The 21874-nt window shown below is 50.5% G+C and overlaps 1 protein-coding gene across 1 annotated transcript in view; it reads left to right on the top strand.

Moving 5' to 3' along the window:
- The window catches only part of MYL10 (myosin light chain 10), a 29996-nt gene extending 21932 nt beyond the window's left edge, over window positions 1-8064 (top strand). Inside the window, exons 5-7 of the mRNA XM_009910727.2 lie at window positions 27-105; window positions 7135-7183; window positions 7946-8064. Of these exons, the coding sequence (XP_009909029.1) occupies window positions 27-105; window positions 7135-7183; window positions 7946-8044 (227 nt within the window). The 3' untranslated portion in view covers window positions 8045-8064. The remainder of the gene's footprint in view (window positions 1-26; window positions 106-7134; window positions 7184-7945) is intronic.
- The last annotated feature ends 13810 nt before the right edge of the window (window positions 8065-21874 follow it).

The raw sequence follows: 21874 nt of genomic DNA, 5'->3' as shown, positions 1-21874 counted from the left end.
GCTAAATTCTCTTTGATTCATTTCAGGCACGGACCCAGAAGAAACCATTCTGAATGCTTTTAAGATTTTCGACCCGGAAGGAAAAGGCCACATAAAGGCAGACTAGTAAGTGTACTTCAAATCCTCTCACTGCATTGATAATAGTAGTGATGATGATGGTGATGGTGATAATCATCATAATAAATAAACTAAAATAAATGTAAGAGTTAATCTAAATCTAAATATGAGAAGGAGAGGGAGAAGGAGAAGGAGAAGGAGGGGGGAGGAGAAGGAGAAGGGGGGGGGGGGGAGAAGGAGAAGGAGAAGGGGGGGGAGAAGGAGAAGGAGAAGGAGAAGGAGAAGGAGAAGGAGAAGGAGAAGGAGAAGGAGAAGGAGAAAAAAAAGGAAGAAGAGAAGGAGAAGTAGAAAAAAAAGGAAGAAGAAAAAAGAAGAAGAAAAAAGAAGAAAAAGAAAAACAGAAGAGAAAAGAAGGAAAAGAAGACAAGAGGAAGAAGAAAAATAATAAGCAGAAAAAGAAGAAGAAGAAAGAAAGAAGAAGAAAAAGAAGAAAGAAGAAGGAAGAAAAGGAGAAGGAAAAGAAGAAGCAAAGAAAGAAGAAGAAGAAGAAGAAGAAGAAAGAAAGAAAGAAAGGGAAAGAAAGCAGAAGAAAAGGAAGAAGAAAGAAGAAGAAAAAGAAGAAGCAGGAGAAAAAGAAGCAGAAAATAAAAGAAACAGAAAATAAGAAGCAGCAGCAGCAGAATAGGAATAAGTAGGGGAATGACAACAACAATAATAACAATAATAGCACAATTTGAAAGCAGATTTTCAGCTGTATTTTCCCCAATATTCTACTCAAAAGAGGAACTGTCAGGCAGAGAAACCCTGAGCTCTGTAAGGCAGAGTTAGAAGGCCGAACTGTTGTGTATTTGCAGACCAAAAAAGAGATGTTATTGTCTTCAGACACTGCAAGGGGCAGCGGAAATGCAATCACATGTAGGCCATTAGATAGCCTGGTTTGAAGGCCTGGATATAAATCAACACATGACTCTGTGTAGATTAACTCCATATGGAAAAGTCAAATGAATGTCTGGTGCCTAACAGAGCGCTTGGCTAAACTGGGGAAGCAAGTCTCCTCTTAAAACAAGTGATCAATTTAATTAACTCTGGGCCAGGGCTTTGCTGAGGAGATTTTCCTTCTTCTGTGTTTACTGTTTCTGCTTCCACACAATAATTTGCTGTAAAATTCCACTAGACATGGTGGGAGCCAGCCCAAACACTATGGCTAATAATATGGCAATTATTGTCAGTATGGCTGCTTTTAAACTAAGGAGACAGGACCTCATTTGTATTCAGAACCTGGAACAGCAGTGAGCGAGGTAAAAAGGACTGTAAGTGCTAATTGCACAAATGGAAATCCTCAGTACACAGCTGGAATGGTGTAAAGCAGGCCTTCAGGAAAACCAAAGGGTCCCAGAACTCCAGCATAGTGGAGGTTGGAAGGGACCTCTGGAGATCACCTAGTCCAACCCTCCTGTTCCAGCAGGGCAGCCACAGCAGCTTGCCCAGGAGCACAATGCCCGGGCGGGTTGGAAGCTCTCCACACAAGGACACTCCACAACCTCTCTGGGCAGCCTGCTCCAGGCCTCCAGCACCCTCACACCAAACACCTTTCTCCTCCTCTTCACATCCAACCTCCTGGGGTCCACTCTGTGCCCCTTGCTGCCCCTTGCCCTGTCCCTGGGTACCATTGAGCAGAGTCTGGCCCCAGCCTCTTGCCCCCCACAGCTCCTTGAGCTCCTGCTGAGCATTGCTCAGCTGCCCTCTGGGGCTGCTCTTCTGCAGGCTCTCAGCCCCAGGGCTCTCAGCCTTTGCTCCTCCCAGAGCTGCTCCAGGCCCCTCAGCAGCTCTGCAGCCTCCCCTGGACTCTCTCCAGCAGTTCTCTGTCCCTCTTGAATGGTGGAGCCCAGCACTCCAGATGTGGCCTCCCTAGTGCAGAACAGAGGGAGAGGAGAACCTCCCTTGCCCTGCTGGCCACATTCTTCTTCATGCACCCCAGAACCCCATTGCCCTGCTTGGCCATGAGGGCACATTTCTGGCTCATTCCCAGGTTCTTCTCTGGAGAGCTGCCTTTCAAGCTCTGAAGTGGGGTTTTCTATCCCAGTACCTGCAGCAGTGGATGTCTCTTGGAACTTAGCTGAAAATACAAACTTCTTGTACAATATTTCTCTCCACTGCCAATGCACTTCCCTCCAACAGCACCCCAGGGGCCTGCTGTGGTACACAACAGGCAAAAGCAAAGCAACAGCCTCCTCACTTCTAAATGAACTGTCAGGCAGGTGGATTTAGCAGACAATTAGAAGGGACAGGGGCACCCTGGTTGTATTGGGCTTGGGAAGAGCTTGGGAGGAAGAGCCAGGGAAAGGCATCAGCAGTGACTCAAGCAGCCAGAATGAAAGGCTGCCTTGGTGCCAAATAGGCCAGATCAGCCTGTAGTGAAATCACAGCCATGAAACACAGCCCTCTGATAACACAACCCCCACAAAATGTTCCATTTCCCACCACTGCCTGTAACAATACACTGCCTGCAAAATCTGCAGCCTGCCACCCCGTGTCCCGCTCGACATTCCTTGGATGCTGGAAGGCAGTTGGAGTTTGGGGCTAATTAGGAATGCAGGCAGCACCACTCCAAACTCAAGATGAGAGAGAAATGCTTTAGCTTTTCCTTGATGGAAAAGGTCAACCTTGTCCCCACCCCCAGTGCATTGCTAACATTAGACAATTGTTTTAGTTCATCACCACAACAGAGCTTGATGTTTACTTATTAGACCCGAGGGTAATGTTGATCACTACAGACCAAACCATTAAATCAATTCCCTGAATGTCTTTGAGGTTTAGCTTCTATTCATATGCTTCCAAAACTTAGACATTGGAAGGTTTTGAAATAATCTGGATGTTGGCTCATGGAGCCATTTCAATATGACAGTTGATGCTAATAAATAATATTTCTCCATATTAAACCATCCTGGAATGTTTCTCTGGCCAGCCCAGCCACGCTGACCTTTAATCACCACTTCTTTTAATGGCCATGCAGCTAACATCCTTCTGGGGATTCTTATGCCTCCTTCCCTCTGCGTGTTTTCACCTCTAGTCTGGAAATGACTCACTTAGTCCATCTGATGGTAGCTGGGATGGAGGCTTCTAACCCTTCCAGAAGCTCCAGGAGTTTAGAACTTACTTCCAAATTCTGTGACAGACTTTGTTTGTCTGCATCATTCTACCACACACAAAATCCCTCCTGTAGCACGATGGCCAAGGGAGAAAATGCTTTAGGTCACATTCCCAACTGGTGTAAACAGGCACAGCGGTTGGAAAGGTTGGATGATTCAGTCCTGAATGCCATTCATTGGCCAAAGTGAGTCAGGCCAGCAGCAGCTCTGTCTAATGCTGATGCCAACAAAGCTTCTCAGCTTGTACCAGATGAAAACGGACCCAGGACCTCACGCTGGACCCTTGGAGATCAGTTTGGCTAAGCTAGTAGGGTTTCTCCTCATAGCTGTAGCTTGTTTCAGCTTACCTGTTCTGCTCCAAGACAGCACTGTAGGAAGGGCAAACCCAGTGGAGAACCAAAAATGCCCCAGAGATTTCACAGGTGATTTGAAGAAAATGTTTTGAAACTATCAGAGGGCAGCCCTGGGTTTGTAACTGCAGGAGGGATTGCTGTCAGCCAGGAGAGGAGGCACCAGGCAGACTCCCACAGTAAGGCAAATGGATGTTCTGGTTTGCCCAGAAGACTTTGATTTTTTTTCCCCCCTCCTTTCTGTTGTGTGAAGCAAATAGTCTGTGAAAAAGAGACCAAGACCCACAAAGAGCACAAGTTCCTTGGAAATGGTGTTTGCCTCCCTGTAAAATAAATAGTGGAAAACAAGCGTAGATCCTTAACTCAGCCCTTCTCCCCTCTGAGTGTGCCAGAGCCTACTGGGCTGTGCATCAGAAGATTATAATTAGATCTTTTCTTTTCCCCTACATACTTCAAGCATGTGAAAAGGAGGCACATAGTGCTCAGATCTCTTCTTAACTCAGCCCTGTTTATGGTGAAGTTTGTTTGTGACTCCTGACAAAATTGCTAAGTGCTTCCTCCTACCCTCCAAGCTCCTTCCTGCATCAGGCTTCCTATTTACATTTGCTAATGCTGTTTGCCCCACTGCACACATATCCCATAATCAATTTATGCTGATGAGAGTGGCCTCTCTCCTCTTGCACCCACGGATCATTTGAGAGCTCCGCTTCAAAACCTGCAGTCAGGCAGCTAAGGGCCAGGAAAACAAACCAGAAACAGCCGGAGATGAGGGAAGGCTTTGCTGAGTAAAGAGCAGAGCAAAGCAGCGCAGGACAAATGAACACAATGGCTTGAGTTCTGCCTGGGACTGCAGAGCCTGTCCCCAAGACTTGCAGGGGCATTTTCACTCTCATCCTTGTGCCTAGGATCCTTCTTCCTTATTCAGAACCTTCTTTCCCCCCTCCCCCTCCAGTTATCCCTCTCTGGCCTATCAAATGAGCACTTCACATCCACAAGAAAGAGCTCCAGAAGCGTTTAAGCCTCTCACACAAATGGAGCTAGGTCTTTGTTGTAGCCTTCTGCTGGCACAAAAGCTGTGTGCCAGAGGTGGGAGGAAACCTGCTTGTAGCTCTTCTCCTCAGGATGGCACTTTGAGCTCTGTGACTCTGCACTGGGCACGTGTGGGGCATGACAGGGCGAGGGAAGCTTGGCTGGCTGGCCACAGCAGCTGAATTGTGCTCCTGTGGAAGTGTTCCTGTGCAGACATAGATTAAAAACCAGAAGAGGCTCTTTCCAGGAGGCCTCTTAGAATCATAGAGTAGTTTGTGTTGGAAGGGGCTTTTAAAGGCCATCCAGTCCAACCTTCCTGCAGGGAACAGGGACCGCTTCAGCTGGAGAAGGTTGCTCAGAGCTCCATCCAACTCTGCTTGGAATCATTTCCAGGGATGGGGAATCTACCATCTCTGGGTAGCCTGGGCCAGTGTCTCACCACCCTCAGAGTAAAGATTTCTTTCTTCTGTCTTGTCTGAATCTTCCTCTTTTAGTTTAAAACCATCACCCTTGTCCTCTCACAAGCCCTGCTAAGGGGTCTGGCCCCAGCCTTCTTATTGGCCCCTTTAAGTACTCAAAGGCCACAAGAACATCTCCCTGGAGCCTTCTCTTCTTGCTGTAACTGCCCTCCCCCAATAGATTCTTGTATCCAAGTCTCCAAGCTAAAACAGGTTTCCATCCTTGCTCCAGCCATGGGATTTGCACAGCAGACTGCTCAGCTGTTAGCACAGAGCTAGAGGCTGTGTTACTGATCTAGGAAACATCCTGGGCATGTATAAATACCTTGGGCAGTGAAAAAAAGAGCCAACCCTGCCTCTTCAGTGGGAATGCAAACTCTTGGAGCCTGATGGAGGAATTCTACAGGAAGGAGCCATTATTAGTGCAAGTGAAAGGGCTTTCTGAGTCCCCATCCTTGGAGGGGTGTAAAAGCTGTGTGGATGTGGTGCTTAGGGACATGGTTTAGCCGCAGCGATGGGGTTCTGAGCTCTAGCCAAGAGTAGCTGGACTTGATGAGCTCAAAGGCCTCTTCCAGCCTCCACAGCTGTGATCTACATGATGTGAGTTCATGCTGGTGGATGTTCTAGCTCATTGTGCAGGTACCCATGGAGCAGGTGAGTGTCAGGTTGAAACAGAGAGACATTTTACCTGAGGGGTTAGGCTGGAAACAGCAACAATTCTTCCTGCTCTTTCTATTTACCTATAAACTCAGGAAAATCCTGGGGGACAGCAAATTCAGCAATGTGCCCTGGTGGCCAAGAAGGGCAAGGGGATCCTGGGGTGCATTCAGAGGAGTGTGTCCAGCAGAGCCAGGGAAGTTCTCCTCCTCCTCTACTCTGCCCTGCTGAGACCTCATCTGGAATATTACATCCAGTTCTGGGCTCCCCACTTCAGGAGGGACAGGGATCTGCTGGAGAGAGCCCAAGGGAGAGCTCCAAGGATGCTGAAAGGACTGCAGCACTGTCTGGTGAGGAGAGGCTGAGAGCCCTGGGGGTGGTTAGTCTGGAGAGGACAAGACTGAGAAGGGATCTGATCAGTATCTGAGAGCTGGGGGTCAGGAAGGAAAGGACAGGGACAGGCTCTGCTCACTTGTGCCCTGGTACAGGACAAGGAGCAGTGGATGGAAACTGCAGCACAGGAGGTTCCACCTGAACATGAGGAAGAGCTTCACTGTAAGGGTGACAGAGCCCTGGAGCAGGCTGCCCAGAGAGGTTGTGGAGTCTCCTCTGGAGCCTTTCCAGCCGTGTCTGGATGTGTTCCTGTGTGACCTGTACTGGATTCTATGGTCCTGCTCTGGCAGAGTCATTGGACTCGAAGATTTCCAGAGGCCCCTTCCAACCCCTAACATCCTGTGAGCCTGTGAAAAAAATTCCATGCTTGACCAGCTTCCCACAATGTGCTTGCAAACAGCTGAGAGCCTGTCCCCAAAATGCTCTCTTTGATGTAATGGCACAGAGGATGCAGATTGTGTGTGGGATGAGTTCCTTGTTCCAGCGCTGTGACTCCAGATCAAGACATCACACCGTGAAACACAACAGGTCTCAAGCAGCTTCACAGCCTCCTCTGGGAATGGCTGCATGCAAAGAAAGGGATTCTCAGATGGTGACTTGGAGGAGCAGTTGGAGCTCCCTTTCAAGTCCTCACTCTCATTTCATGCTCTGCTCCTTTCATCCCCGGATTTTACGGAGCATAGTCTCCCGGTTTTGGTTCTGTGAAGCCATCCAAAGTTGTAAAGAGCAAGTGAGGAAACCTACCACTCTGGCTCGAGATAAGCAGACAAAATTTGCTGTATTTCAATTAGAGCAATAACCTTAAACCATTTTAAAGCTCCATAAAACGTCACCAAAGCAAAAGAAGTTGGCAGAGCGAGGCATTGACACTGATGGGTGCCCACGGAGAACCTCTTACAATCTCCTGTAAGGATTAGCAGCTCTAATTTATGCAGTCACACAGATTTTCTTCCCTGCAGCTTCAGGAGGCATCTTGCCCTCTGAATTGTCATGTGCCATTATCAGCCCTAATCAGGTTATTTCTCTTTTTCATTTGAACAGCATCAAAGAAATGCTCATGACACAGGCAGACCGCTTCAGCCAAGAAGAGGTAAGGACCTTCTCCTTCATTCAAAGTGAGAATCTATCTCCAGCTCCTATTCAGCACGAGGCATTTGCCCCTCTTTAAATGCATGAATTCAGCTGTAGTGCAGAGTGAGAGGAGGCTTGTGCCAGCTCCCAGCAATTAGGAACAATTCAAAGCATCTCTTCTGAATAGCTCCATGGCTGAATCAAAGTCAAACAGATTCTTTGGACTTCCATCCCAGGGTGAGCGTGGCCTATCTCTCGCGGCTCTTTCCTCCAGTGAGCTGGGCCACGATTTTACTACGCTTCAAGTGGGTTTGGGTGGGGACTGGGAGCTGGTTTCCATTTCTGTGAGAGTTATTTTGCCTGAAATGGCTTCTGAAGCGAGGTGCTGACTCTGTGGTCTGTGTGAGACTAAGCATGGATTCTGCTGGCTGGCAGGAATCTAGAGGGACTTCATTTTCAGAAGAGAAGATTGAGCGGAGTTGGTTGGTGGCAGGAGCAGGCTGGAGCACTGACTGAGTGTGTTGTTTGGCCAGGGCTTACCTGGATTTCAGGGAGTCCTCTTTTTGACAGAGGACTTGCTGGGATTCTAGCAGCATGAACCAGTTGTGTCCTATCTCCTGTTCCAATTCTGCCACACTGAGGAAAAAAATTCCCTAGTGGTTAACCGGAGGATCAAATGGAAGTGGCTAAGGGAGGAGCAGAAGTAGGTTAAAAATGAAGAGCGGTCCATGTCGCTGTCCCACAGCCCTGCCTTGCTAACACCTCCTTGTTTGCCCTGCAGATCAACCAGATGTTTGCTGCTTTCCCTCCAGATGTCTCTGGAAACCTTGACTATAAGAACCTCTGTTATGTTATCACCCATGGTGAGGAGAAAGACTAAGAGGAACGAGACGAGCTTCTCCTGTGATGGTGCACCAAGATGTTTCCTAGTGCTTTTGTGTGCAGGACGAAAGGGCTGCACAGCCAGGGTGTGTGAAGCCATGTGCTCATCAGCAGAGAACCAATAAAACAATTGAAATGAGATTAAAGTTCTTTAATGTTCCTGGCTTTATAAAAGATGCAAATACCAATTTTGGGTGGGGTTTCCCCCCCCCCCCCCCCCATCCTTTTCTTTTCCCCCCCTCTCTCAGTGGTTTGAAATGGAATTTTCTTGATGAACTGGTGCTTTCGTGATTTATTGACCAACCTAATGCTCACCAGATGGTCCACTGGGCACTGCAGCATTGCTTAACCTCTTGTCTTTTATACATAAGCTCCATGTATTAATTGAGAAATCCTCTAACTTATTGCACCAGGAAGAGTGTTTGGTAAATAGTCTTGTTCCATCTCACAGCCCCTAGCAATGGAAGTGTAAATAAAACAACCCTCAGCTCTTGTGACTGTGCAGCATGCCCTCTGCAGCTCACTGGGGTGGCCACTTTCATAAGGCACTTGGCTCCTTTCCTTTGGTGCAAAGGAGCAGCAGTGGTGGAGGCATGATGCCTCTGTTCCCCGCAGCCAGGTTTACCCAGGCACACTTCAGAATCAGTGATCATGGATTTCCCCCTTAGGATGTGTGTGAAGTTGTCCATGAAATCCAGGCAGCTTCTCCTCTTGCACCCCTGGGACACCAGCCTCGTGGGACAGGCTCTCAGGTAGTGATAGGACCAGGGGGAATGGAATGAAGCTGGAGGTGGGGAGATTCAGGCTGGAGGTGAGGAGGAAGTTCTTCCCCAGGAGAGTGGTGAAGCCCTGGAATGGGTTGTCCAGGGAGGTGGTTGAGGCCCCAGCCCTGGAGGTGTTTAAGCCCAGGCTGGATGAGGCTCTGGCCAGGCTGATCTAGTGTGGGGTGTCCCTGCCCATGGCAGGGGGGTTGGAACTAGCTGATCCTTGTGGTCCCTTCCAACCCTGACTGGTACTATGATACTATGACACTATGACAGGGGAGGCAGCTCTGGGAGGATGTCTCTTGCCAGAGGTCATGGCCAGTCTGGAGTCAAAGACCAGAAGAGGAGCTGCAGCCCAGGGTTACACATGAAAGCAGGAGGCCTCTCACTTTTACAGTCCAGGAGCAGCAGAGCTTCTGAAATGGGCTACAGGCTCTTGTTCTTGGCCTTCTAGGAACTGGAGGTGTCCTGCCTGTGTGGAATATTGCACGAAGGCTTCCTGCGTGGGAGTCAGGAGGGTGCTGAAGCCAAAGTCAAACAAGCTTCTGCTGTTAACAGCTAATGGAAATGGTTTCCTTTTGCATCACTCTTGTTGGCACCACAGTCCCACAGGCATGGAGAGGAAGGAACAAGTCACTTATTTTCTATTTCCATCTCAGACTTTGTAGAAAGAGAACATGAGGGCAAGGTGTGAGGTTCTGTCCGCATCAGGAGGGGTAGAAACCACACGAGAAAGCTTCAGCATCTGTGTGGCTTGGGGATGTGACATTCACCCCCACCTGCACTGTATGGGGTTCCAGCAAAGCCCTGGAGTGAGTGAGAAGGCTCTTGGAAGACACAAAGCTGATGCAACAAATCTCCCCCCTTGCCCCTGCCTCCAGAAGCATCTCCCTGTACCACCAACACTCTCTGAGTGTAAGGAGGTGATTCCCAATTGTCTCTACCAGGAATTCTCTCTCTTAAAACCAGGAATGGGCACAGCCAGGAGCAAAATCCAGCCCTTTCTTGCAAGAATCTTGCTGAAGATGTGGAAAGGGCTTTAGCACTTCACAGGCTCACAGGATGTTAGGGGTTGGAAGGGACCTCTGGAGATCACTGAGTCCAAACCCCCTGCCAGAGCAGGAGCAGAGAATCCAGCACAGGTCACACAGGAACACATCCAGACAGGGCTGGAAAGGCTCCAGAGAGGGAGGCTCCACAACCTCCCTGGGCAGACTGCTCCAGGGCTCTGGGAGACTCACAGGGAAGAAGTTCCTCCTCATGTTCAGATGGAACCTCCTGTGCTGCAGTTTCCATCCACAGCTCCTTGTCCTGTCCCAGGGTACAAGTGAGCAGAGCCTGTCCCTGTCCCTTCCTTCCTGACCCCCAGCCCTCAGATACTGATCAGATCCCTTCTCAGTCTTCTCCTCTCCAGACTAACCACCCCCAGGGCTCTCAGCCTCTCCTCCCCAGGCAGTGCTCCAGGCCCTTCAGCATCCTTGTAGCCCTCCCTTGGGCTCTCTCCAGCAGATCCCTGTCCCTTTTGAACTGGGGAGCCCAGAACCGGATGCAATATTCCAGGTGAGGCCTCAGTAGGGCAGAGCAGAGGGGGAGGAGAACCTCCCTGGCTCTGCTGGACACACTTCTTCTTGTATGTTCCTGTAACACTTGAAACCCTTCCATGGTCACCCAGCCCTGGCCCTGGCCCACAGCTTAGCTGTGCTTTGTGAAGCACTGAAACTTCAGGCAGGGGTGGAACCTACACCACTTCCTTTCCTCTTTTAGGGTTCTTTCCCCAGAAACAGAGCCTTTGACCCTGAGGGTGGGGAGAGCCTGGCCCAGGCTGCCCAGATTGCTGGGAGCTGCCCCATGGCTGGCAGCAGTGCTGCTCAGGTTGTCTGGGGCTGTGAGCAACCTGCTGTGGTTGGGGATGTCCCTGCTGGCTGTAGCTGGGTTGGGCTGGATGACCTTCCAAGGTTCCTTCCAACCCAAAGCCTTCTATGATGCTCTGATGGCTGAGATTTTGCTTCAGGCTCTTTGCAGACCCAGCCCTGTGTCAGCAGTGCTCAGCAAAGCCAGGAGCTGCAGAAATGTTTATTGCTGTTTCATTGACAGACTCCACTTGGAAACTGCTTGAGTGTGGGTGAAGAAAATGCTCCTGCACGGCACAAACACACAGGCAGAATCTGATAATACCCTGCAGGAGCTCCACAAAATCAGATGCCCAACCCAATGAGTCCTGAGTGCTCACTGACAAGAGCCCAAGTCACTCAGGCACCAGCTGTCAGATGGTGCTGATGGGTTTGCACTGCTTAAGGATTTCAGGATGAGATTGAGGAGCAGACAAACTGGCCCCCAGGCTTACCCCTGGCCTTCCCTCTAGAGAGGTTTATTTTTTCCTCAGGTATGCCTACCAAAACCCACAGAGGACAGTGCTCTGGAAAGGTGAGGTCACATTGCTCTGTTCCCTCAAAGCCTGCACACTTTCTGGTAGCTACTTTTCCATCTGATGCTGCCTAGTTCCATGACCTCTGCCAGAGCAGCTCTCTGCCGTCTTAGGCTGATAGAAGTTTGATCTGAGCAGGTCCACACTGTCCCCAGCCCCTGGCTGCAACCCCCCCCTCAGAGCAGCACAGCCCAGGGGCTGTCTCATTGCTCCTCAGTCACCTCAGCACCCTGCATGTCCTTGTCTGCAACTGGCAGCACCCTGAGGCCTTAATGGCCCTGATGGCCTTGACAGCCTCCACCCACACGAGCTGTCTGTGGGGCCAAGAGCCCCATTTCAGCTCAGCCCAGGACCTCCAAACCTTGCTTGAGGTACACTCTTAGACTCACACTACTCCTTGGGTCTTCCATGCCACTGTGGACCTGCCCAGCAGTCACTGCCCTGTTTATGACCAGTGACTGTCACAGGATTTCACTCATCTGCAGCTGACCTTTCAGCTTCAGCAGTGTCTGATGACCTGGACTCTTGACCCTGACTATTGTGTTTGGGCTCAGCTTGCTTGGGTATTGGTGAGACCAGTTGCCTGCTGGCCATGTTACCATGTTCCTTAGGGAGCAGAGGGTCTCCAGCAGCTGCAGGCTGGGCTGGGCAGGAGCATGGAGCTGTGGGGAGGATGGCAAAGAGGAGCACCACGGTGCAGCTTAGGCTGAGCTAGGCTCTGCCTTTGTTTTGGAGCAACTCACTGGATCCCCCTTACTTACCTTGAGTAACTTTGGTAGCTTTTTGGAGGCAGCTAAACCAGAGGCTCTGCTTGAAACTGAGTCCAAATTTCCTCCATCTCTTGATGGGGACCAAACCAGGGTGCAGGCTGTGAGGACTTTCAGCAGCTACCAAAGCCTCATTCACCACCAGCAGAGTGACCTCAACCACCCAGAGCAACCAGGACACTCTGCAGTGGTTTGTAAGCTGTATGAAGCACCAAGTTCCCTATCTGATCCCCTATCTCTTTGCCTTCAGGTGGTTTGCAGTTCTCTGCTCCTTCCCCACTGGTGCACTCTTCTGTTGGCCAAAATCCATTTCTCCTTGGTTTTCCCTGTCCATTGCCCCAGGATTACTGCACTTCAAGGGCAGTGCAGTGGAGATGTGCCTGGAGAGATCTTGGGGCTGGGCTACACCACCAAGCTTGTTGCTCACCTGGACTTCTGCATCTTAAACTCATGGACCATCATAGAAACATAGAATGGCTCAGGTTGGAAAGGACCTCAGAGATCATCTACTCCAACCTCCCTGCCATGGGCAGGGACACCTCTCAGCTAGACTTGGTTGCCCAAGCCCTCTTCAACCTGCCCTTGAACACCCCTAGGGAGAAGGCATCCTGCCAGTGAATGTGGAGCCATAGCCCTCCCCTTCTCTAAGGAGGCAGGCCAGAGGTTCAGGTAGTATCAGGCAAGTACTACAGTCTTGTTCTAAGAATCTTTATCAATCCCAACTTCATTCCAGTCCCCATTTTCATCTGGGGACGTAGTGCTGTGCTTAGGGGGCTTGGATGTAGCCTCAAAAAACTCAAGGGGACAAAGAGCTGAGAGGAATTCCACGAAACCAGACTCTCACCAAGCAGCATTAAAATGATCAGATGGGAACTGAACTCACATGAACCCTGGCAGTTGCTCTTCAGTGTCAGCCCTTTCACAAACAATTACTGGTTGGATGGGGACAACCAAAGGAGCAGTGCAGAATTGATAATGTGCTTTATTAACTCTTCAACATTTAATCCTCTGACCCTTGCTGAAGCCTCATGCATGGGCAGAGCAGCCTGGGCAGAGCAGCCTGGGCAGTGAGCTGGCTTAAAAGGCAGAGAGAGGCTCTCAGCAGCTTCCCCAGCTTGTTGTTCTGCTTGGAGGCAGGATTGTTGCTGGCAGTGTTGTCTGTCCTGCCTAAACTCTCTAGGTAGCCTCAAGTCCCAAGTTAGCCTTCTAGTGATGCATTTTATTCCCCCTACTCTCTAACCTAAATCTTTCTGTCTGCAAATTAAGCCAACTTCATCCTTTGCATCCCCTTTGCAGTGAACATTAGCACACTGAGGGCTGCTCCTTTTTCTTGTTCTCAGAGTTCTTTTCCCAGCTTCTCCTCTCAGCCATCTTTTCTACCCTTCTAACCCTTCTGGCTCTCCTCAGGATTGCCTTAAATTTGTGCATCTCTTTCTTAAAACATTCCAACTTGGGTGCAAAATTCCAGCACCAGCCAGAATGGAATAATTATTTCTGGGCTTGGCTGTCTGTGAGAAAACCAAAGCAAAGCCACCCCCTGTGATTCAGCAGCAGTGAACGTTGTGTGTGCTTCCAGGCAATGTGGGGAAAAGTTCCTCCCAGACCTCTCTTAGTAACTCCTTGCTCCTCATCCCCCTGCAGCCTGCTCCATCTAATCCAAAAACTTGCTTAGAGCTGATTCCTCTCTGCTTCTGTGACCTTGGTAATGTGCCAGCAGGGGTTAGCTAAGGACATGCCTTGAAACCTCTCTGATGTTGAGCAGGTGCAAACTGTCTGAAGTTGGAGCTTTCTGTGTGACAATACAGAGCCAACAGAGGTCAACATCTTGATTAATGACCTAGGTGATGGAACAGAGTGCAACAAATCTGTGCTCTTCTGAGCGGTGGCACAGAATCCCAGCATGCTGGGGTTGGAAGGGACCTTCACTCCAACCCCTGCTCCAGCAGGGCACCCACAGCACAATGCCCAGCAGCACAATGCCCAGGGGGGGTTGGAAGCTCTCCACACAAGGACACTCCACAACCTCTCTGGGCAGCCTGTTCCAGGCCTCCAGCACCCTCACACCAAACAACTTTCTCCTCCTCTTCACATCCAACCTCCTGGCTTCCACTTTGTGCCCCTTGCTGCCCCTTGTGCTGGCCCTGGGCACCACTGGCAAGAGTCTGGCCCCAGCCTCTTGCATTCCACTCTTTAGCTATTGATCAGCCTAGAGAGGATCAATGACAGGATCAGATCCATTGATTGGGTGAGAGGCAAAGAGCATGAACTGAACTGCAGGAGAATCCATTTGAATTTTTTCACTGTGGTAGTGGTCAAACATTGGGGCAGGTTGTCCAGATAGGTCATAGAGCCTCCAGCACTGGAGATGTGCCAAAACCAACTGGATATGATCCTGGGAACTTGCTTAGAGCAAGAGCTTTGGTGTAGACAAGCTCCAGAGGTGCCAGCAGCTCTGTGCTGCTGTGCTGGTACAGGCAGCAGCACTGTGAATGCTGCCCCAGTGCCCCCTGCCTTCTGCTGGGCTGCCACATGGGCAACCCATGCTGCACCTTGAGCCTCAGGCCCCTTCCTGCGCAGCTACAGCCCCACCAGCTACTGTCTGAACTTTGCTGGTTCTTTTCTAACAGCTAACAGCCTGCACTGATTCCTTCTGCTGAATGGAATGGCTCTGATGGTTCAATGGTTGGACCTGATGAGCTTAAAAGCCTCTTCCAACCAACCCCTTGTATGTTTCTATGGATTTTATCTCCCCTTCATCTCAAGGCTGTTCTGAATTCCATCCCTGTCCTCTTAACTCCACCCCAGTTGCCTTAGCTTGCTGTGCCCACCCATACATTTTGTACAAGGGTTCTCTGTTTGCCCTACAAACTATTAGTGATGAGCTGTGTCTGACCCATGGACAGTCCCCTCCTCCTCTTCCTCTTCCTATTCCTTCTCCCTTGTCATTCTTGAAATGCCAGGGAGGTGAAGGGATCAGTGTCCCTGGAGGTGTTTAAGCAAAGCCTGGGTGAGGCACTTGGTGCCATGGTCTGGTTGGTTAGATAGGGTTGGATGTTCAGTTGGACTTCATGATCTTGGAGGTCTCTTCCACCCTGGTTGATTCTGTGCTTCTGTGTGCTTCTGATCTGAGCAGTGCTGAGGCATGCTGGACCTGATGCTTAGCTGTGCTCTCTCACTGGGCTTTGAGATGCCTGTGGGCAGCTGCACAGAACAAGTTCCTCACCTGTGGCCCTTGCTTCATTTCCCCATCGCTCTGTTTGAGTTCAGGTGGCCCTCAGCAAGATGACCTCTGTGGCTCAAGGACAGCCTTGCCTCTCTGAGTCATCCCAGAGACTTAACTGTGGCCACTTAAATCTTGTGCCTGTTCAAGGAGGCTTATCTCTGCAGGACTTCTCTTTGATGAGTGAGGACAGAGAGGTCCTTGAATGAGGCATTCCAGGGCACTTCAGTTCATCTCTCTCTGCTTCAGCCTCTGCAAGCATCTGTTTCCCTCTGCTGATGATCAAGCATGGGAATGTTACTTCAGGCATTTAAGGTCAAATATGGCAACACCTTGGGTCCTTGCTGGGGGGAATTTGGCCATTTCTGACTGTTCCTTTCAGTTTCAAAGATTCCTTGATGTGCCACTTGGCCTGAGGAGCAGCTGGGCTCCTTGCAGAATCACTCTGGTCAGCTGCTTCAGCTGGAGCAGGGAGCCCAGATGTTGGGCCAGGCAGGAACTTTGCTTCAAGCAGTTAGAAGACATCACACAAGTGAAGGGAGACCCAAACAGCCAGAGGACTGCAGCAAAGCAGTGAGGTGGAGCAGTGCTCTGAAGCTCCTCTACCGTTGATTCTCCATGGTAGAACTGGGAGGAAAATCATAGAATCATTTCAGCTGGAAAAGACCTTTGAGACTGAGCCCAACCATCAAAGCTCTGCTCAGCATAAGCTAATAATTCACCACTTTTGGTGCTTCAGCCACAAGCTTGGGTTTGATTCTTTTGTGGTGGTGGTTTTTGTTGTTGCTGTTGTTGGTTTGGTTTTCTTCCTAAGACCATAGCATACTCCAGATCTCTGCATGTTCTCCATCCAATAAAGAATCCAACCAGCCCCAGCCTGAACCCAACCAGCCCCAGCTTGGAGAAAGGCCAACATTAGCCAGGAACACCCTCAGATCCACCAGAGAAATAATTCACACCAAATAGGTTTAACTGCTGTGTGTACTGGGGGCATCTTGTTCAAGTGCTGCAGTGAGGGATAGGGGGGTTGGTGCTAGTGGGAGACAGCCCAGAGGATGCTTCAGACCTAGGTCCTCACTTCAGAGGTCTGAATTGGCTCCTGAAGGAGTCAGCTCTCCTCTTGTGACCGCTCTGTTAGTTGGTGGCTAAATGTACCGATGGATTTGTGTGACCTGAATGCATTCAGTCATTCCCAACTCTTCTGCTTTAGCTCAGTGCTCCTTGCAAGTACCAAGGCTTATTTCATGGAATCACAGAATGCCAGGTTGGAAAGGACTGCAAGGACCATCTGGTGCAACCTTTCTAGGTCACAGTAGAGCTGAAGGGAGCTGGCCCAGCACCCTGCCAAGCTGAGCCTTCAAACTGTCCAATGTAGGGCAATCCACCACTTCTCTCCTTGGAGATCTTCAAGACAAGCCTGGATGAGGCACTTAGTGCCAGGGTCTAGTTGACTGGGTAGGGCTGGGTTGGACTGGGTGATCCTGGAGGTCTCTTCCAACCTGGCTGATTCTGTGATTCTATGATTCCCTTGGGAGATGATTCCAGTCTCTGACTGTTCTCATAGGGGAATACTTTCTTCTGGAGCCCAATGGGAATGTCCCCAGCAGTGTCTTGTCCCCATCACTCCTTGTCTTTTCCATGGCACTCCCTGTGAAAAGGAAGTCTCCATCCTGCTGAAAGCCACCCTTTGTGTACTGGCACATGGTGATAAGGTCTGCCCTAAGCCTTCTCTTCTCAAGGCTGAACAAACACAAGATTCTTTTGCTTTGGGTTAAAAATAACCTCCCAGTGCCTTGGGCAGGCTGAGGCACTCCGAGTGAGCACCAGGCAGTCCTCCCTGTGCCCCTGCCAGTGTGGGGTGGCAACTGGACAGATCTGTTGGCTGCTCTTGGGCTGGAAAGGTGCAGACTGGGATTTGGGAGCAGCTAATGGAGAAGCCATTGAGGCTGAAGCAGGACCTCAGCTGCCTCCAGCAGAGGCAGGAGCAGATGTTCTCCATAAAACTTTTACTCCTTAGATGTGGGTGCTCAGCTGATAACAAACAGCAGGAGCAGGCCCTCTGCTATTAGACAAGTAATGAAGGCTGGTGTGGATTCTCTCATGTCTAACAAGCCCTTTGGTGGGGCTCTGAAGTCATCTCCATCCTTCACCCAGCTGCCTCTCCCCTGAAACCCACAGGAACTTCCTATCTTTGAATCCTCTCCCACCCTGTCAGGCACGGCTGAGCTTTGTGTGTGGTGAACAGAGCAGAGGACAGGCAAGAGCATGTCTGAGTCTTCTGCATGCCCCCAGTGTGCTTTTTAATGCCTGTGCCCACAGAGAGTGCAGGGGGAAGCCCCAGTTTGATGTCCTGTCGCTGGCAGGGCTGGGAGCTCAGGGGCTCTGCTGCCCTTCTCCTGCGGCGCTGTTTGCGTCTCCTGCTTTATGAAAGTTCCATTGCTCAATAATGGGAGGTGGAAAATGAAATCCCAGGAGCATCTTTTAAAGGAGGTTAATGACCATGAATGTAACCAATAGAGCTAATAGGAGCCCAGGCAGAGATGGAAGGCTGCTCTCTTCTTTTGAGTAAGGGCCAACATAGCTTTCTGATTACCCCTTCTAGAGAGGGGTCTGGATATTAAGGGCGAAGCTGTGCCAAGTGTTTCCTTCTCAGACTCCTCATTCATTTATGCCTACTGGGTTTTGTCATCTTTAAAGGTGTTGTTTAGCCTGGTTTGAATTACTGGCAAACAAATGAGGCTTTAAAAAACCCAGCTCTTGAAGCCATGGAGATGTTTACAACATCCCTTTCATTCCAGGGATGAGGTTTTCCTTCTTTAAGAAACGTTCTGTAACAGAAGTCGAAGTTCATTTGCAGCGTGGAAGGGAGGAAGGAGGCTTCAGAGAGCTCTGCCTGGTGGCAGGAGTGGTGAGCATTCAGTTTTGGTGCGCTGTTCTGAGTTGAACTTAGCCATTTGGAGGCTCAGCGACGCAGTACCACACCGCAGATCCCAGCGTGGAATTCCGAGGGAGAATTGCTTCCTTTCCACACTGCAGAAAGCATTCTAGCCCTGGAGCGAGGGGAAGATGAGGCAGCACTGGGCAGAGAGAGGAACAAAGCCCTTGAGGCTAACCAGTGTGTTGCCTCTGGGTTTATCTCAGCTCCACCTCTCTCCTTTGTATCCTTCAGTCCCCTCCTCCAGCCGAGCTGCCTCTTAACCTCATTAATACTTCTCTTTGATGGTCTTTAGCTCTGGACAATTTCTTCCAGATGTTTGCTACTTGAGAGTTGAAATGGATTTCCCAAACTTCCTGTTTACTCTTCATGTCTTTTGTCTTTTCCTTCTTCTTTGAAAGTGTGACAGTGTTTTTAACCTCTAAGCAGCCCGGGGATGTTCTTTTCACTGCCCCAGCTCCTCTTCCTCCCAGCATCTCCACACCTTTGGGGCATTTTCCCAGCACAGACACTCTGGTTTTCACTCTCCTTGACCTTTTTCACCTTCCTTATCTCTGCACATATAGAAGAATTGTTCTGGTGGCAAGAGACCTTTAACATCAACAACTCCAAGCATTAACCCAGCACTGCCAGGTGGCCACCAGCTCATGTTCCTCAGCACCACATCTACACAGCTTTTCAGTCCCTCCAGGAAAAGAGGCTCCACCACTGCCCTGGGCAGCCTGCTCCAGGTCTTGGCAACAATTTCAGGAAAGAAATTCCCCATGTCCAGCCTAAACCTCCTCTGGTTTCCTCTCATCCATATTATCTGATAATAAGGAGAAGAGACCAACCCCACCTGGCTGCAGCCTCCTCTCAGGGAGCTGCAGAGAGCAATGAGGTCTCCCTCAGCCTCCTCTTCTCCAGGCTGAACACCTCCAGCTCCCTCAGCTGCTCCTCCCCAGCCCTGCTCTCCAGACCCTTCCCCAGCTTTGTTGCCCTTCTCTGGACCTTCTCCAGCCCCTCAGCATCCTTCTGGGAGTGAGGAGCCCAAAGCTGAATGCAAGAATTTGAGATGCAGCCTCGGCAGTTCCAAGTACAGGGGGAGAATCCCTGCCCTGGTCCTGTTGGTCAGACATGAGACACTGAGCTCTAAAGTTTGTAGATGTCTGGTTTATTTTGTGGGGTCTGTTTGTTTGTTTCCCAGGGCTGCACACACAAGGAAGGAAGAAAATTATGTTACTTTTTGACATGCTCCAAACCAAAGCATTTGCCCACGCTGCTCCTTCCATCAGGGCTCTTCCATGGCTGTTCTGCCTGGAGAGCTTTGAGTGCACACAGCGGGCTGGCATCTCCATGCTGAGCTGCTCAAGGTGCAAAGGTTGGAGCTGCTCCTGAGGACACTGGAGTTCCATCAGGTATCTGTGGCTGATCTGCCTGGAGAGCCTTGAGTGCACACAGCGGGCTGGCATCTCTCCTTGAGCTGCTCAAGGTGCAAAGGTTGGAGCTGCTCCTGAGGACACTGGAGTTCCATCAGGTGTCTGTGGCTGATCTGCCTGGAGAGCCTTGAGTGCACACAGCGGGCTGGCATCTCTCCTTGAGCTGCTCAAGGTGCAAAGGTTGGAGTTGCTCTTGAGGACACTGGAGTTCCATCAGGTGTTTTCCATGGCTGTTCTGCCTGGAGAGCTTTGAGTGCACACAGTGGGCTGGCATCTCTCCTTGAGCTGCTCAAGGTGCAAAGGTTGGAGCTGCTCCTGAGGACACTGGAGTTCCATCAGGTGTCTGTGGCTGATCTGCCTGGAGAGCCTTGAGTGCACACAGCGGGCAGGCATCTCTCCTTGAGCTGCTCAAGATACAACAGCTGGAGCTGCTCCTGAGGACACTGGAGTTCCATCAGGTGTTTTCCATGGCTGCACTGCCTGGAGAGCGTTTAGGAGACATAGTGGGCTGGCATCTGCTCGCTGAGCTGCTCATAGTGTCCTGAGGGCATTGGCACAGCATCCTAGAGCAGGATGCAGCTGGAGCAGCAGAGCTGACCTGGGCATGGCTGTGCTGGTGGAAGTTTCATTAGAGCACTCAAGGGGTGTCCACTTTAAAGTGGTTGTATGGCTTTAATTATTCTCTTGTTTTCTTTCAAAACCAAACCAAAACCAAAACCAGCCTTGAAGTGAACCTGTTCTTCAAGAACAAGGACTGCACCTAGACCAGGCCTTAGGTCTCACTCATGCAAAGGTTTCCCCAGGTGCTTAGCTTCCCCACCATGAGTAAGCCTATTGATCTTCAGTGGCATTGCTCAGGCAATGAAGAATGGATTTGTATGGGCTGGGGCTTACCCTGGGGTACAGCAGAAGTCAGCCTTCTGAAATGAATGACTGCAGGGGTGTCAGGGGAGTGTCCAGCCCAGGGGCTAGTTAAAATCTCAAGGATGTTTTGCTTATAGGCCTCCTCTGAAGCATTCTGACCTGCCAGTATCTGAAGGGGGCTACAAGAAAGCTGGGGAGGGACTTTTGAGGCTGTCAGGGAGGGATAGGACTGGGGGGGATGGAGCAGAACTAGAAATGGGGAGATTGAGATTGGCTGTGAGGAAGAAGTTGTTCCCCATGAGGGTGGGGAGAGCCTGGCACAGGTTGCCCAGGGAGGTGGTGGAAGCCTCCTGCCTGGAGGTGTTTGCAGCCAGGCTGGAGGTGGTTGTGAGCAGCCTGCTGTAGTGTGAGGTGTCCCTGCCCATGGCAGGGGGGTTGGAGCTGGATCCTTGAGGTCCCTTCCAGTCCTGACAATTCTCTGATTCTGTGATTCTATTTAGCTGGGCTGTTGGCTCTGGGGGGTGCTGGATCTTGAAGGCCATGCATTTTCCTGACTGATGACTTCTATTACAAGGTCCTTCAAAATAAATCTTCAGGTAGCACTTGGTGTGCTGTGGCTCTCTCTCTCTGCTGACAGACTGCAACCTTCAGTGAGGCTCTTTCAAGGGTCAGTGACTTCACAATGTCATTTGCTGCTGCCTGATACTAGAACCCTGCTGCAACTTTCCAGCCTCAAGATCTCTCTTTCCTATCCAGCTGCCTTCTTGGTCTTTCTTTTCAGCTCTGGAACTCCTGTTCCTCTACCAAACTGAGCTGAAAGCACCCAACTCATTCAAAAGTGATCAGAGATGCAAGCTCATGCACACCCTGGTCAGGGATGCATTCGTCCTGGAGGAAGCCAGGCAGAAAGAATAACAAGTGATTTGATTAGAGATAGATGCATTAGAGTGAGCTTGAGAAAATGACTTTGCTCTATGGCTGCTCTTGCAAACATCACAGAATCCCAGCAGGGAGGGGTTGGAAGGGATCTCTGGGGATCATCCAGTCCAACCCCCTGCTCCAGCAGGGCACCCACAGCACAATGCCCAGCAGCACAATGCCCAGGGGGGGTTGGAAGCTCTCCACACAAGGACACTCCACAACCTCTCTGGGCAGCCTGCTCCAGGCCTCCAGCACCCTCACACCAAACAACTTTCTCCTCCTCTTCACATCCAACCTCCTGGGCTCCACTCTGTGCCCCTTGCTGCCCCTTGTGCTGTCCCTGGGCACCACTCAGCAGAGTCTGGCCCCAGCCTCTTGCCCCCCACAGCTCCTTTAGCTCTTGCTGAGCATTGCTCAGCTCCCCTCTGGGGCTGCTCTTCTGCAGGCTCTCAGCTCCAGGGCTCTCAGCCTCTGCTGCTCCCAGAGCTGCTCCAGGCCCCTCAGCAGCTCTGCA

The sequence above is a fragment of the Dryobates pubescens genome, chromosome 13, assembly GCF_014839835.1.
Source record: "Dryobates pubescens isolate bDryPub1 chromosome 13, bDryPub1.pri, whole genome shotgun sequence".
Classification (NCBI taxonomy): Eukaryota; Metazoa; Chordata; class Aves; order Piciformes; family Picidae; genus Dryobates; species Dryobates pubescens.
The sequence above is the reverse complement of the archived record's forward strand: the minus strand, read 5'-3'. Positions and strand labels throughout refer to the sequence as shown.